General features: G+C 42.7%; 2 protein-coding genes across 2 annotated transcripts; both read left to right on the plus strand.

The window, feature by feature from the left end:
• The first annotated feature begins 266 nt into the window (after positions 1–266).
• On the plus strand, positions 267–3,959 carry LOC127316171 (putative F-box/LRR-repeat protein 9). The gene is made up of 2 exons (XM_051346608.2): positions 267–799; positions 3,055–3,959. Exons 1-2 carry the CDS (start codon positions 414–416, stop codon positions 3,722–3,724), a joined length of 1,056 nt encoding a protein of 351 aa, XP_051202568.1. The 5' UTR covers positions 267–413; the 3' UTR covers positions 3,725–3,959.
• Positions 3,960–5,194: 1,235 nt separating this feature from the next.
• Positions 5,195–12,591, plus strand: LOC127316254 (uncharacterized). Its single transcript, XM_051346684.2, has 11 exons — positions 5,195–5,341; positions 5,420–5,485; positions 5,569–5,757; positions 6,612–6,743; positions 7,125–7,264; positions 7,903–7,986; positions 8,344–8,472; positions 10,904–11,011; positions 11,803–11,973; positions 12,063–12,142; positions 12,366–12,591. The coding sequence occupies exons 1-11, from the start codon at positions 5,314–5,316 to the stop codon at positions 12,415–12,417; spliced, it is 1,179 nt and encodes a 392-aa protein (XP_051202644.1). The 5' UTR covers positions 5,195–5,313; the 3' UTR covers positions 12,418–12,591.
• The last annotated feature ends 3,339 nt before the right edge of the window (positions 12,592–15,930 follow it).

Consider the following 15,930-nt stretch of genomic DNA (forward strand, 5'->3'; position numbering starts at 1 on the left):
CTCTACCTCCTTGCTACCAACCTTGACAACAACAGCCGCATCGTGCCATCTGCCACATTCTTTGTCGCCACACACTTCATCTTCTTGACAACAATCTTAACCCTAAACCCTAAACCATATGCCACATTTTGATTTGATTTAATTAATCAAGATGTGTACACTAACTAGTCTAAAAAAAAAAGAGAAGATATAGCTAAAACAAAATCCGTGTTTATGTTTCTCGCGTAAATTTGCGGCACAGAACGATACCAAATTGCACGAGCACACACTATAATTTCGCAAGAAAACGACGGTGATTTATTTTCCTGATGAAAAATAGGGAAAACACATATCCGTGAGAACCGATCAGCCTAGCAGTCCATCAAACCAATTCGATCTCGCCCGGTTGACGCCACAGCTCCACATCGTGATCGATGCCGCTGTTATCGCCGCCGCCACCGCCGGCTCCCAGGGACGGAAGCTCGCGACGGCTGAGTCGGATCCGAAGGAGACGATCCAGGAGGAGGAACTGGGCGGCTCTGCCGCTGGATGCGCTGCTGCACGTCTTCCACAAGCTGGACCATGTCGACCTCATGTTCGGCGGAGCGTCGAGGGCGTGCCGGTCCTGGCGCAGCGCCGCGCGCGAGCCCGAGCTGTGGCGCCGCATCGACTTGCGCGGACACTCCCTGCTCTTCCGCGAGACTATCAGCCTCAACAGGATGGCGCGGTTTGCCATCTGGTTCAGCGCTGGGCAGTGCATGGAGTTCACGGGCGACCATGACTACGTCGATGAGGACCTCATCCTTTTCCTAGGCAATCAGTAAGATTTCTGTTCAACCCACCACCCGCATCTCTATTCATTACTATCATTAATTTGTTCTTCCGTCCTCGATTTGGTCTAAATGCATCGAGAAATTTGTGGTATATTTATGTCTATCGATTAGGTACTTCCTCTTCTCACTGCAAAAGAAGAATAAAAAGAAACACCTTTTCTTTACAAAACAAAGGCTTAATGCTTTGGAGTCGTGTCTAGCAGACGTAGTAATGTACGTTTACCAATGAATAGATATAGACAAGGTAGAGCAATACCATGCTTATATCCGTATAGCTCGGTGGGTACAAAACTATACCACACCGTATCAACAAGTATAAAACTTTGCACACACCATACATGGCGGTTACCCATACCTATTGGATACCGAACAGGCAGATCAAACAGGATATGAATGTTCACGATTTTACATTTATCAAATAGCATATTTAACCAAAAAAAATTAATTATTTCAACTTAACAACATATACATGAAAATTATCAGAGGCTTTGACAAACCCTTGCGCTCGTGTGTTGTTGGGCTGCATTGGTTGGACCTCTACGGTTCCACATGATAGGTATAAACGGGGCAGGGTATAGATGTCCTATCCATGACTTGACATATAGGGCATGTGTAATATCCACGGATATACAAATGCACTCATATCTTACCCACATATAGGTACGGTGCCTATGTGTACCTTTACCTATGGGTAAAATTACCATCTTTAGTTTTGTATAAATAGACGATGCCAAGAAAATCATGTTAAAATGAATACATAAATATGTGCATAGAAGTAACTAAAACTATTTTAAAAAATGAAAGAGTGTTCTCCGTTTACATTTTCTTAAATAGAACCTATGTAAGTATGTGACAAAGTAATGTATAAAAAGATATTTTCTTAATTAAACTCAGCGTAACACCATGTTTTAACAAAAAAATATGTGAATCATGAACTATATATGTTTGCCTAATCGTCCAACATATATACCATCAATGCAAAATTTAACATGTGACTAATGGGCACGGCTTCATTTCCGTGAATAAAAGGCATCATGACTTGATGATGTGGCATTGTTCACATGGATTGATTAATGCTGAAAAGGTAACTCATGGATACATGCATGACTCGCTCATATCACACCACTTCGATCACACGGCTATCAATAATTAAGGTGACGTGGAAGAATTAATGTGCAAAGAAATCTAAAAGAGTAAGACTAGTCACAATGAGAAGTATCATACACTAGTATCATGCACATGATACTAGTTTATGATACTACCCCACAATGCATAGTATCATAAGGTAGTATCATAGTATCATCATATTAAATGTTTTGTAGAATCTCAATACAAATTGGTGTACATGATGTGTTTGCTATTGAGTTTTCTAGTTTCACGTGCTATGACACGGTATCATATTATGATACCACTTCCATCTCTCACCTCATTAATTAGTGCGCCACATCAGATTTTTGCCAACATGACATGCATGATACTACTTATGATACTCTCATTGTGGCTAGTCTAACTTATGAAGTTATGGGTACATGTCTGACTTGCTTGCTGATATCACACAATTTCGACCGAACGGCTATCAAATAATTAAGGTGACGTGGAAGAACGCATGCACAAGGAAATCTAGCACAACTAGCTATTTACATATAGAAGATATGTAACCCATGTCTCTCAAAAGCATATACTACCATTAGGATTGGAACTCTCATTGTCTAAGTTCTGAAAATGTAGCACAATTTTGATAATGTTAGAAACAATACGACAACCATAATATTTAACAGAATAAGATTTTTTCGCTCGCCTTGTTCTCAGGGCGACGACATGATAAAACCCTAGCCATCGCCCTGTCCTCCTCCCACACTCCCCTTCTCACTATCAGTCACCCGTGATTGGCGGGTGAGCCTCACATAGGATAACCGCGGTTGCTGGAGAGGCGGCCCCAGCCTGGATTGATATGGGAAGGTCGCTGCAGTTAAGGATCATAGACAAAAAGTAATGCTAGTATTTGTCGTGCTTGATCATTGCAAACTAAATGTACTCCTTAAGAAACAATTCTATGAAAATGCAATGCTTGAGTATCCATAAAGTGATTTTTCTAGAGGAGCAGTAAGTGTTATTTTCCTTCTTCTGGATATTTCTCTTATTTCCGATTGCTCCCTGTGATTTTTTACTCTTTGGTCAATCGTGATGTTGTATATTTGACTGGCATATTACAAGCTACTTAAATCACGTGCTATTCTTGCAGGGCGCCCTTATTGAAGAGCCTTCGTCTTACAGAATTCTGTGTTAACAGTGGAGCATTCAGAGACGCAACAAAGAAGTGGCCCTTGTTGGAGGAGCTGGAGCTTTACCATTATTATGGTGGATGTGTCGCAGGGATTATTGAGCATGTTGCCACCACTTGTCCGCAACTGAAGCACTTGAGATGTTACAAAGGAGCAAGATACCCTCCCAACAACAGCGAAGCATTGGCCATTGGAAGGTTGCACGAGCTACGCTCCCTGCAGCTTTACGGCAGCAACCTTGACAACGAAGGACTAAAGATCATCCTTGACAACTGCCCTCACCTTGAGTTTTTTGACCTCCGTGGTTGCTACAATGTCCATATAGATAGCAGCCTGCGAGCCAGGGTCAAGACGATGAAGCTATATCACTATGCATATAATGACTTCGCCAGGTACTTCGAGACCGGTAGCCATCATTACTATGGTTATCACACATACTACAATTGCCTTGATGAGGGTGACTGTGACTTTTTGTACGCCGAGGGCTATTTGTATGCCGAGGGTTATGACTCCGAAGACTCCGACCACTCTTGCTGCTTTAGTCATGCTCAAGAGACCGATTTTGAAGAGCATGAAAGGAGTTTTGACAAGGTTCCACGTAGACGTCGACATAGGAACCTTAGAATCTAATTAATTGGTGATTTGAATGTTCGGATGGAAGTGCCTGACCGGATGCTTCTGCCTTCCACGATGTCCGGTATATTCTTGCGAGGATTTGAGTTTTCAGCTTGGGGATTTATTCACCTCTCTGCGTGGTGTTTAAAGCTTGTTCAACTCATCTATTTATGTAAGCAAGACAATAAGTGATATTGAGAACAACAAAAAATAGATTAGCAATGTTCTGTTCAGTTCGATAGGAGACTAGCAGCTTTACCCTTTCTGAACCAGAATTCTATATCTACTCTCGATCGTATCATCCGCTGCAAATAAATATTCATTCAAACCATGCAGGTTAATCAAAATGCATCAAATTAGTTCCAGTAGATCAGTTATATATATGTGCTTTTGATTTCGTCAATAAAATGCGTATGCCTTCGTATTACAAGTAATTTATGATATGATCACACGCAAATCTTTGTACTGACATGGGCTTGTCAGACTACACTTTTTGGGAGCATGCAGCATCATCATTTTGTAAGCGAATCTGTTTTATCTTGTTGAAATGCGAGTACGTACTACTAGTCTGTTTGACGTATCAGTTGTTTCCTTTTTATTTGTACGGGAGGCAGTGGATTCCCTTCAACATTTCAATACTTGCTCCAATTGTGGATTTTTTGTCGGTTCTAGTCAATTGTCTCAGGGTCTGAATAGCTTGTGTAGGTTAGATTTCTGTATCTCAACATAGAAATTTCAAAGATGAACCGCGCCCCACATCACAAGTTCCTTATGCAGATATAAGTAAACAAGACTCTCACCATTTAGCAGACACTAGTATGCATACACGGGTAATGCACTAATGCATGGTGTGAATTTGGTAAAGGAATAAAGGCACAGACTTGCTAATACTACTGGAGTAGATAAGTTCTCTGATACTCCCTCCGTTCTTTTTTAATTGACTCAAATTTAGTACAGTACAAGTTTATACTAAATCGGGGTGAACGGAGGGAGTACCTTGCAATCTCAGGTAGCACCGACTGCAGGGGCTGCCACATCCGAAGAATCGCATGATTCGTTTAGAGCATGTCTAACAGACCCCCTAAAAGGCCCAACCCCGTAAAATAACCGCCGATATACGGGGTAGGACACTACACGACCGTCTAGCAGACCCCGTAAAACTGGCCCCCGCGTCGATTTTTTACAGTTTTGGCTATGGGGCGGCTCTTCGCCCCTTACTTGTACGGGGCGGGAGGCTAAATACAGGGCCAACCCCTCATCCCATTTCAGCTAGGGCGCGCGGACATTTCAGAATTCCCAACCGTTTTCCCCGCGCCGCCGCCATAGCTACCCGCGCGCCGCCGCTGAAAACAGAATATTCCGTAGGATTCTGTTTTACGGGGTGGGGATACGGGATCTGCTAGCTCGGATGAGTTTTCGGCCGGTGGAAAGTGAATACAGGACCCTACTCGCATTTTACGAGGCAAAAAAAATAGAGGGTCTGTCTGCCTGGCGCTGGCCAATTTTTTCCTTTCCATTGGCGCGGATTGTTTGGTCTTCCTCCTGCCTCCTGCCCTTCCTTCCCTACCATAAACCCTACCATCTCCTGCTCCCCGATCGACGACATGGCGCCGCCGCGCGCACCCTTCACAGGTAAGCCCCTCCTACTGTCCACTTCTCATCAACTTCTCATCCCCAACCAAGCCAGACGCTAACGCTGCCTCTCCCCAGTCGGCGGGCTGATGTTGAACATGGTATTTCAGGCGGCGTCCGACGGCGATCTCCCTCTCCTCAAGGGTAAGCGGCCTTCTCCTCCGGCCCCTTCTCGATCTGTCGCTCCAAAGATCTACCGCTGACTCTCTAGATCCATCCCGTTGCAGAGCTGGTGATGAAGCTGGACACAGGCAGGGGCAGTCTCAAGGAGGCGGTGGAAGCGCTGAGGGTGGAAGATGTCGGGCTGCTACAGGGTCTCGGGCCACTGCACGTCGCCGCCAGCAGAGGGAGGCTGGAGGTGTGCAGGTACCTGGTCGAGGAGCTGCAGGTTGATGTCAATGGTGTCGACAAGGAAGGTCAGGGTCCCTCTGAATGAAACCCTATATCGATTTAGGATTTTGTCAACACGTACATTTCGTTTTAGTTTCTTCTTTCTAGGCAGTCTAAGAAAAAATATATATATATGAGTCTGTCAAATACTCAAATTTCACCAATTGCTATTTTATATTTGCAGTGGGCTCTGTTTTGGTTATAGGGATTTTATTTCATCTGCAGGGCTTAGTCATTATTTCATAATATGGTGCCTGATTATTTTGTGCTTGCTAGTATTTTCTAAGGTTATGCCTGCTAGTGTGAAGGAAATAGCATGGTTTCATGTTCTATTGTGCTCACTCATGATAATAACATCTATCTGCTGCTCTGTATATTTGCCACCCTGCAATTTATCTCATTAATGCTAACATATGTCCATACCTGCGTATTTTATAAAAACTGTCGAATGATATTGCTTCATAACAAAATAGAGTAGCCCAGACTCAGTTATTATATCTATCCTACGTAATAATGGCTAACATAAGTAGGCCCCATCGGTGGTAAATAATTATTGTCCAGGATTGTGTTATTTACTTTATTGCACACATGTGTATGCTGCAATTATTTACTATATGAAGTCAGCTCGCTTATTCATATTTTGGAGCTGGCTATACTGCACATTTGTGCCATCTTGTCTTGCGGAATACATCATCCTACTTCATATATATAGAAATTCAGTTGGTTTACTCAGTGTATCTCGAGTAGCTATTTCTACAGTTTATACTTTTCAGAAAAGATAGTGGTGTTACGACCCTAACTTGCTTATTTTTTGGGTGTGAAAGTTATGCTTTTAGAGATTTTTTTTAATCAATAAGCTACATTACTGTGTGCTTGACAGGTAGAACACCTCTGTTATTCGCAATACCTTCTAAGGGTGTGGGTATCGCCAAATATCTTCTTGATCATGGTGCCAATCCAAACAAGGCCAAACACGATGGGTGTTCCCCTTTACACGAAGCCGTTATATCAGGTCTACCTCTACAAACACATGCCTCTGTTATGCATTTGTGCGCTGTAATTTTTCTTATGTTGTCTTTTCAATTTAGTTCTATTATGGTGTGGTTAAGTATTGTTTTCTTACTAGGATCTATTTTCCTTCGTTTCACATGGTAATAGATGATGTAGCCACAGAGAATGTATTGGCTTTAGTTCCTACTATATCCATACAAGTCGTTATATATGGCACATGGTCAAGGCCGAGTGAGGTGCATAAGGCTTTTTCAAAAGAAAGAAATCGTCCAACGAAAATCCTATCCTCTGCTCCAGTAAATTTCTGATTGTATTTTCTTCAGAAATAAAATTTCACAGAAATACCTATCCTCTTATGGAGCAAGTTCATGCTTTTTTTCAGGAGATTGTGAAACTGTTAAACTGTTGCTTGCTAAAGGAGCCCATATTGATCTGGTAGCTTATTGCGGGACACCACTTCATTGCGCTGCTACTTATGGGCATGATGGCATTATGAAGATTTTATTAGACCACAATGCAGACGTAAGTTTATAAGTGCATATGTTTCTGCCTTTAGTTTCCCATTAGATACACAGCCCCAGATTTTCCGTATCGTTAACTGTGACATTGTAACTCTTGAAATCTTGATTACATTTTCTTTCTTCTTATCTGGTTCAGATTTTCATCGTAATAGGTAATGTACTATTAAATCTAGGATATATTTCCTTGCATTAGTAATAGTTCTGCTGCCAATGCATGTCTTCTACTTACTTATTTAATGGAATACAAGATATATACCACTGCACAGCTTGTCACTTCTGCTCTGCCGACATCGATTTTGAAAATAACTTCTTGCTGCAATTGTCTTTTGAATATTTTTCACAATATAATTTAGTCAATCTTGTTCTCATGCTCCCTTTTAAGGGACAGTGTCTTTCAAAATTTCAAGGATTCACCAAATGCTAGTAAGCTACAAAATAGGTTGTATCTATAATTTTACAATATGCTGATGCATTTTGTAATTACCTTGGAATCTGATCTATAATTTCACAGTATGCTTATGTATTTTGTATTGCCTTTAGAAGCCGTTTATTTTTAGTAATATACATGTATACATTTTATCTTAATCCCTTGATTACATTTTGACTATAAGCGCTGATATCTTAAATATTTGTCACCAGCGCAACAAAATGGTAAATGGTAAGACACCTCTCATCGCAGCTGTAGATGCTGACTCAAGGAAATGTATGCTTCTCCTGATTAGGGTATTGTACCTTCATCTCAGCCTTTTCAAGTTCTTAATTTTTTATGAGAACGTTCAACTCCCTGTGCTGACCTTTGTTTTGTGAACATTTACCAGTCGTAGTACACTGCAATTTGTCCACATGCAGTAGACACATTCTAAACCTTTTTTCCGACCTACTTGTCAATGTTGTTACCACAAGTATGATGAGACTGAACTCAACGAAATTAACTTGTTGAAAACTCATTATGAAACGCTGGCTTTATGGTTTCTATTCATTCCTGAAAATGTAGAAATTTAAGTTGCTACCCAGCTCATTTTGAGGACAGGCTTAACAAGGTTATCTTGAGGACACACAATTAATCTTTTTCTGTGATAGGCTGGTGCTGATACCAAGGGAGCTCTAACCTATGCTATGGGGAATCTCCATTCTGAAAAACTTGTTTCAACTGACTTCGTCAATTGCATTAAGGAGGACGTTGCTGCCGAACGTATTCTTCCTGATGATGTAAGATTTACTTCTTTTAAACCACATATATACTTGCAAGGTCTATTTATTTTTATGAACTCTACAAGCATACAACTTGGAACCTAGCATGGAATTAACAAGATTTAAATGACCACCACAAGGCAATATTTGTTCTCTCTAGGAACTCAACCTTTTCTCAAACCTATTCGCATTCATCGTACAAACTCGGTTTCGGAGTTTCCAAACATGAATCTGAATACCAAGATACTTAAATGTAAAAAATATCGTACACCACAACCAAAATGTTGACCATAGGTGTTTTCTCGTTCTTTGGCAGCCCCCAAAAATATAGCTCACTATTATGGAAATTTATTTTTAACCCAAAAAAGTTGCACGAATGCACTCAAAATTAGTTTTATGTTTGCAACCCTCTGTAAGTCATGGTCCATAAAAAGAATAGTATCACCGGAATATTCCAAAACGGAGAAACCATTGCCAACTAAATGTGGGATGACACCAGTTATCAGCCCTTCTTCCTTGCTATATATTGATTAAAATGTGGAGCATATCAACCACAATGTTAAAAATCATTGGTGATAGAGGACCGGCCCTTTTGAACCCCCATTTTTTACTGAAAGTATGAACCTCTAACATCATTAACTTTATGCGCGACACTTCCTTTTTGCATAAAGCTTTCTATCCATGCTCTCCATAAGGGTGCAAAACATTTCATTCGAAGAGTACATAAGGCCATCAAACCTTGCCCTGAGCCTTCTCAAAGTAAATTTTAAATATGACTCCATGTAGCTTCTTTGAGTGTACCTCATGAATCGCCTCATGTAAAATGACAACCCCTCCCAGTATATAACGCCAAATGACGTTGAGAGCAACATCATTTAATCTACTCATACTTGCCTTAGTGAAAATTTTCAAACTTGAACTCAATAGACATATGGGTCTATATTGTGGAATCTTAGTTACCCCAGGTTCCTTTGGTAACAAGCTTATTACTCCAAAATTCACTCGAAAACCATAGTATCATCGTTAATGACATCCCAACAAGTCTGATAAAATTCTGTGGGCATGGGCCTTTGTTTAATTCCATTTGCAAAACTTTGCTTGTCATTTTTTACACCATAAATTAGTTAAAATACATTCTCCTCAAAGGAGACTTGCAGAATATTATCGCATTGATGTTAGACCAGGAAAACGTGACTATCATCAATTCATCCTGAGGACCAAAAAGATCCTTGTAATAGTTTGTGATGTAAGCTTTCAGTTGAAGACTCTAGCATGAACAAAAACCTCATACCAGGTAAGGCTCCAGTACTTACATCGCATATTTGAATAGTTTCTACTGAAGAAAGGGATCAAAATTCCCAATTTCAATTGGATACTGGTATGGTGCAGTTGTACATATTTGAAATTAAACCCCAGGCCTTCATGGTTGGTGCATTAGCGAATGCAAGAAGCAAGGCAGTGGGATGAATTTGCAAGGAGAGAAAGGAGCAGACAAAGCAGTGTTTCTGGAACTCACTTGCGGCTCACCCTTACCACCATATTTGATCCACAGAGGATCACTATCTAGGCTGACAAAGCTGGTGTTAGTTAGAGATGTCAAGCTAGTTAGGCACCGGCACACCATTATACCAGGCTGATAGGTCAAAATCCTGAATGCGCAAGTTGTTTTCTAATGTTTTGATCCAAACAAATTCTTTTTTTAGTAATATCCAAACAATTTCCTATTCCAATCTTTGTAGGGATAGGTGAATACTGTTCACGTCAATATTTAGTTCATGTTACCAGATAAGAGACGGAAAGAAAAGAGAAGCTCACATGATTTCTGTGTCTGGTGGGGTTTTGTCAAACATAGGGGTAACGGGCAATAGCCAGTATCATAGTTGTAAAACTTGCGATTTAAAGATCGCACCATTTGAAATTTATTTCCACTGTTTCCTTTATAAGTATTTTGGAAAAATATGGTTCAAATCAAAGACAAGATTTACGTTAATTGAACAAAATGAATATTAAATAATGCCACTAGAGCCTGTAATCCCTGATTGTGAGCAGGAGGGTACATGGAAATTATTGTAGAAAATAGCAGATGGTGCATAGTATCCTACAATGTGCTTGCGGAGGTTTAGTGGAGAAATTCAGCACTGGTGAGGTTATATGTATTTAGATTGACGTACAAGGTTTATCTTCATAGTTACCAAAGCATTGTATTCACTGATGTGTACGAATTTAGTTTGCCATTTATGCAATAAATTCTTTATTTACAATTCCCCACGTAGCTGCTTGGATATACTCACAAGTATGCAATCATAAAATGTAAAAATAAATATTTGTATATAATCAGATCCTTATGTTTCAAGTTTTTGGATCACAATTCTACGTATTTTTGTTTAAAATTGTATGTAATTTTTCTGTATCTGAAGGCTTCACTAATTTTGATATCTTGATGATTCAGGATGAGCCTGTGTCTAAAAAAAAAATTAGAGCGGCAGGATTTAAGAAACTTGCGAATCACTCTTTCAAGAAGAAGGATTATTTTTCTGCTGCAGGATCCTACAGTTTGGTATGTTAAAGCATCATTACATTGTTCGTTTGCAACATTTCATTTAGCTCCATATGTTATAATTTATAGCATTCCCACTTTTTTGTTGCATAGCTCCCAACCTGAAGCAAGCAAGGTTCCTAATTTCGTAGATTATGATCTTGGTTTACATTATTCTTGAATGCAAACGCATTGATCTAAAGTATTATCTTGGACAAAACTTGTCCATATATCCAAATTCTCCCACGGAGCTGGGTGGCTTCACCATTTCGAGTCACAGAGTGGCAAGGTCCCTACCCAGAGGGTCTGCATCCTGAATGCTGAATTTGTTACTCCCTCCGTCTCGAAAAGGATGGTGTAGATTTGTCTAAATTCGAATGTACCTAAACACTATTTAGTATATAGATACAATCAAATTTAGATAAATCTCCGACATCATTTTCTGGACGGGGGAGTACCATGCATGCATAGGGAGAGTAAGCATTGTTGTGCTTCCAGCAAGTCAAACATGAAGTGGGTAGATTATCATGGTGTGTTCTCTGATTTTGAGGATAAATTCCGTATTTTATTTACCACTCATTAGTAGTATACTTGTATAACTGGACTGTCATTTAGGAGTTAGTACTTTCTGGGTCGGGTTAAGACATAGTGTATAACGAATGAAGTGATATTGGTAGTTGTATTTCAGGCTGAATGACTTAGTTTTCCAGGCTCATTCGTGGTTTAGTTATATACCGGCTCAAGTAATTATTCATACTATTTCCCCTCTCGGTGTTTATATACTAGTTGCCTTGTTGGAATGTTGGTTGTAGGCAATGGTGCTTGATCCGGATGATGCAACCATGTACTCAAACAGGAGTGTTTGCTCGCTTCTCATGGGTGACGGAGACAAGGCGTTGGTAGATGCTAACGAATGTAGAAAGATGCGCCCTGACTGGCCGAAGGCCTGTTACCGGCAGGGCGCGGCGCTGATGTTGCTGAAGGTTACATGGAGAGACTGTCGGATGTTCTTTCCTCTTTGTCAGTTTGTCTGCAAATTGTTTTTGACCATCAACTTGCTTTTTGTCATCAGGATTACAAGGCTGCATGCCAACGTTTCTTGGATGGACTCAAGTTGGACCCAGCCAACACTGAGATTGAGGAGGCATTAAGGTATCCTCTCTGGCAAACTCCTCATTGGTTACATTATACATTTCGGTTGGTGGTTAATTAGAGATGAACTGAAATTACTGTTCAGCGCACCTCATCATTAACTACACTACTACAGTATTGGCCACTTAACTATGCCGTATGTAGTACACGCTCATGTCTTCACAATGAGAACTTATGAAGATATAGAACCCAAGTATCTAATGGTTCTCCATTGAATATACAGGAAAGCTTATGCTGCGATGAAAGATGTTCCGAAGCAGAAGGTTGAGGCCTGAGGGCGTCTGTTTTGGAGTTGCTTGGGAAAGGACTCCTGGTTCTGGTCCATAATCGAGTTGCCTATGAGCGTTTCTCCTTGTGCTACTTTAATTCCTGAACTGAGTAATTCCGTTGGTAAACCAAAGTATTCGTGCTGTTGTAAGCATAGGGTCATGTTTGCATGACTACACCATGCGGTGAATATTCTTCTTTTTTTTTTACCTTATGTCTGGTGAATATTGTATGTCTTATATAGCACCTTCATTGGCGTTCCTAATAGCCCTTCGACACGCCTATTGGGGTATCTTACAAAAAAAACTCCAGCGACAGGCGGATGGCGATTTGCACAAAAATAACCCAAAAGTGAAAGAAAAGCACAGACTGACCCTTCGGCGAAACTATTTCACCCATCTAACCCTTTTGTGTGGCGCCCCTCTCATGGGCGCCACACGTGCCCATGTGGCGCCCGTCCTACCGGCGCCACAAACCCATCCGACGTGGCCCGTCGACGCTGAGCTGGTGAGCCGATCCGACGTGGCAAGGGCGCCACACGTCCACTTAAGTTTGGCCGCGCGCGCCCGCCCAGCCCGACCCAGTTTCTTTCTCCTCCCTTTGTTCTTCCTCTCCACAGGAGGCGCCCGGCTCTCTCTCTCCCCCCTCTCCCCCCCACCAAATCCACCACCAAATCATCAGATCTGTCCGTGGAGATCGTTCCCTACTCGTTCCTTGAGGTAATCTCCTCCGTTCCCCTTCTTTTCATCCATTGATTTTGTGTATTTGGTTGAATCTACATGTCAAACCTTAGATGTGGATTTGGTTGATTTGAGGGTGGAGATGGATTTGGTTGGATGTTAGGGTTGTTGAAGTATGAGAAATTGTAGTGTGCTAGTTTGTATGGGTACATTATGTTGATTATGGTAACTAATGAACACATGTGTGTATGTGTTGTTCCCATTATGCTAGGGGGATGGAAAGAATTGTTCATGTTCATCATGTGGACAAGGATGCTTTCTTGAAGGGAAACATAGAGCCGGACCCGGAAGAGGTTGACTTGGTGTTTGACCTTAGCCCTAGCTTTGCGGAGGTGGTAGCACAAGTGAGGGTTGAGTTGAAATGGAATGAGCCAAATGTTGGTGTTGAGCTAGAGGGAAGGCATAATGTGGGGTTTGGAATGCACACCCGTTGGAAGACAATGCGTATCAACTCCGAGCAACGTTGGTCCGTTTACAAGGAGACGGTGGCCGGGTCACAAGACAAGGCTTTGGAGTTGTTTGCAACCAAGATGGTTGATGCTCGTATCGAGCTTGACCTTAACCGGCCCTCCTCCCCCGTTCGAGAGAGGAGTCCACCACCCATGAGCCAAGAAGAAGGCACCCAATCTCCCATTGTCCAATCTCCCATTGCCCAACAACCTCCGTTGGACAATGAGTATGACGAGCATGACGATGGTGATGATGGTTTCGAGATGAATGGCAACAATGTCGGTGATTTGGATAAATATTGGACGCAAGGGGAGATGGACCACTCCATTCCTTATTCCCGATGCTATGCGTCAGACTCAGATGATGATGGACCCGAAGAGGAGGTTGACGAGGATGGCTTGACGGCTAAGGAAGCCGAAAGAGCCGAGATCTTCAAGAAGGTAACCGGACGGGATATCCGGGTACTATTGTTCCGTGATGTTAGTCTTGCGGATGGAGCCGTGGTTGATGGTGGCAAAAGTTTACTTCTTGGAGCTAGGCCAATTTCGAAGAGAGATGTGGATCGTAGCACATAGTTTCATACAATTTAAGATAGAATTCAAACAACACGTAGCAATGAAGATAGAGTTCACAACACTCTAAGTTCTAACTATCGGTGTCCGAGCCGGATTCGCCGGTGTGGTAGTGCACGTGGCAGGCTGTGTCGTCGAACACCTTGACGATCATCTCGCCGTCCCCCTCGTAGAGGAAGGTGAGCTGGCAGCCGGGCTCGAGCGCGAGGTCACGGGCGAACTTGTCCCACCCCGTGTGCAGGTACATCTTCCCCTGCCCGTCGAATAGGACCTCCACGGGCCAGCGGCAGAAGTTGCAGCTGGCCTTCCGTAGCTACAACTGCGCCGGCTCGACGCCATCGACGAACTCGGCGAACTTGTCCGGTAGCCGCTTGATGCCGAGTGGGTCGTCGTCGATGCGGAGGAGGAACTCGAAGCAGCGTTCGTCATGCGAAGACGAGGAGGGTGCAGGTGACGGTGAGCGTGGGGCCGTTGCTGCTCCACCACGGCGGCCCCTTCCCCGCCCCCGGGGGCGCCCAGGGCCGCGGCCTCGACCGCCTCGCCGGCCACCAGGACCGGCCATCCTACATGTTTACATCAAACACCATATTATGACCCATTCCACTAACAAATATGAGTTATTCCATCACAAATACTAGGCATATGTAAAACATTTGAATGCATTTCCTAGGTAAATATTACACATTTCAACACATACATAGGGTTTCAACACATACATGTGAAATTTCATATCTAGGTTTCAACAAATCTATGGTTCAAACACATGCATACATGAGGCTACGAATTTCAACACATACACTACAATATAGAGTGCACAAAAAAAAATTCCATGTCTAGGGTTCATGTCCAAATCTAGCAAGATCTATGAAATTAGTGGATGAATGGAAAAGATTCGAAGGAGATTACCTCAAGGAACGAGTAGGGAACGATCTCCACGGATAGATCTGATGATTTGGTGGTGGATTTGGTGGGCGGAGAGGGGGGGAGAGAGAGAGAGCCGGACGCCTCCTGTGGAGAGGAAGAACAGAGGGAGGAGAAAGAAACTGGGTCGGGCTGGGCGGGCGCGCGCGGCCAAACTTAAGTGGACGTGTGGCGCCCTTGCCACGGGCGCCACACTTTCAAAGTGTGGCGCCGGCGAGAGCGGCGCCACACGGCCTGCCACGTCGGATCGGCTCACCAGCTCAGCGTCGGCAGGCCACGTCGGATGGGTTTGTGGCGCCGGCAGGACGGGCGCCACATGGGCACGTGAGGGGCGCCACACAAAAGGGTTAGATGGGTGAAATAGTTTCGCCGGAGAGTCTGTGCTTTTCTTTCACTTTTGGGTTATTTTTGTGCAAATCGCCCTGGCGGATATTGTACTGTGGCGGCAACACAGGATGTTAAGTAGTACATCACATAATTTAATTCACACCTGCCTCGTCAGCTACCAATGTGGGAGTGGCCACTTCCCTTGTGGCCACGAGTAGCTTGAGCCAAGCCAGGGGCATAGGCATAGGGTGGGCCTGGTGGGCTGTGGCCTACCCGAAAATTTGAGAAAAAAATCTACCTTAGTTTGAAAAATATTAGCTACATATATTTGTTTGGCAAATTTTATCACAATTAAGGAACCCAAAAGAAAATGTAGGTGTACCCACCCTCTAATTATTTTCTATGTCCACCAGTGGCTCAAGCTAAACAATCTTGAAAGAGCTCTAAGCTCCCTGATTTTGAGAGCCTATGGTTGGTTCCTCCATATGGCGCTCGTCAGGGCCGGTCCATA

Source organism: Lolium perenne, chromosome 1 (genome assembly GCF_019359855.2).
Source record: "Lolium perenne isolate Kyuss_39 chromosome 1, Kyuss_2.0, whole genome shotgun sequence".
NCBI classification, from domain to species: Eukaryota; Viridiplantae; Streptophyta; class Magnoliopsida; order Poales; family Poaceae; genus Lolium; species Lolium perenne.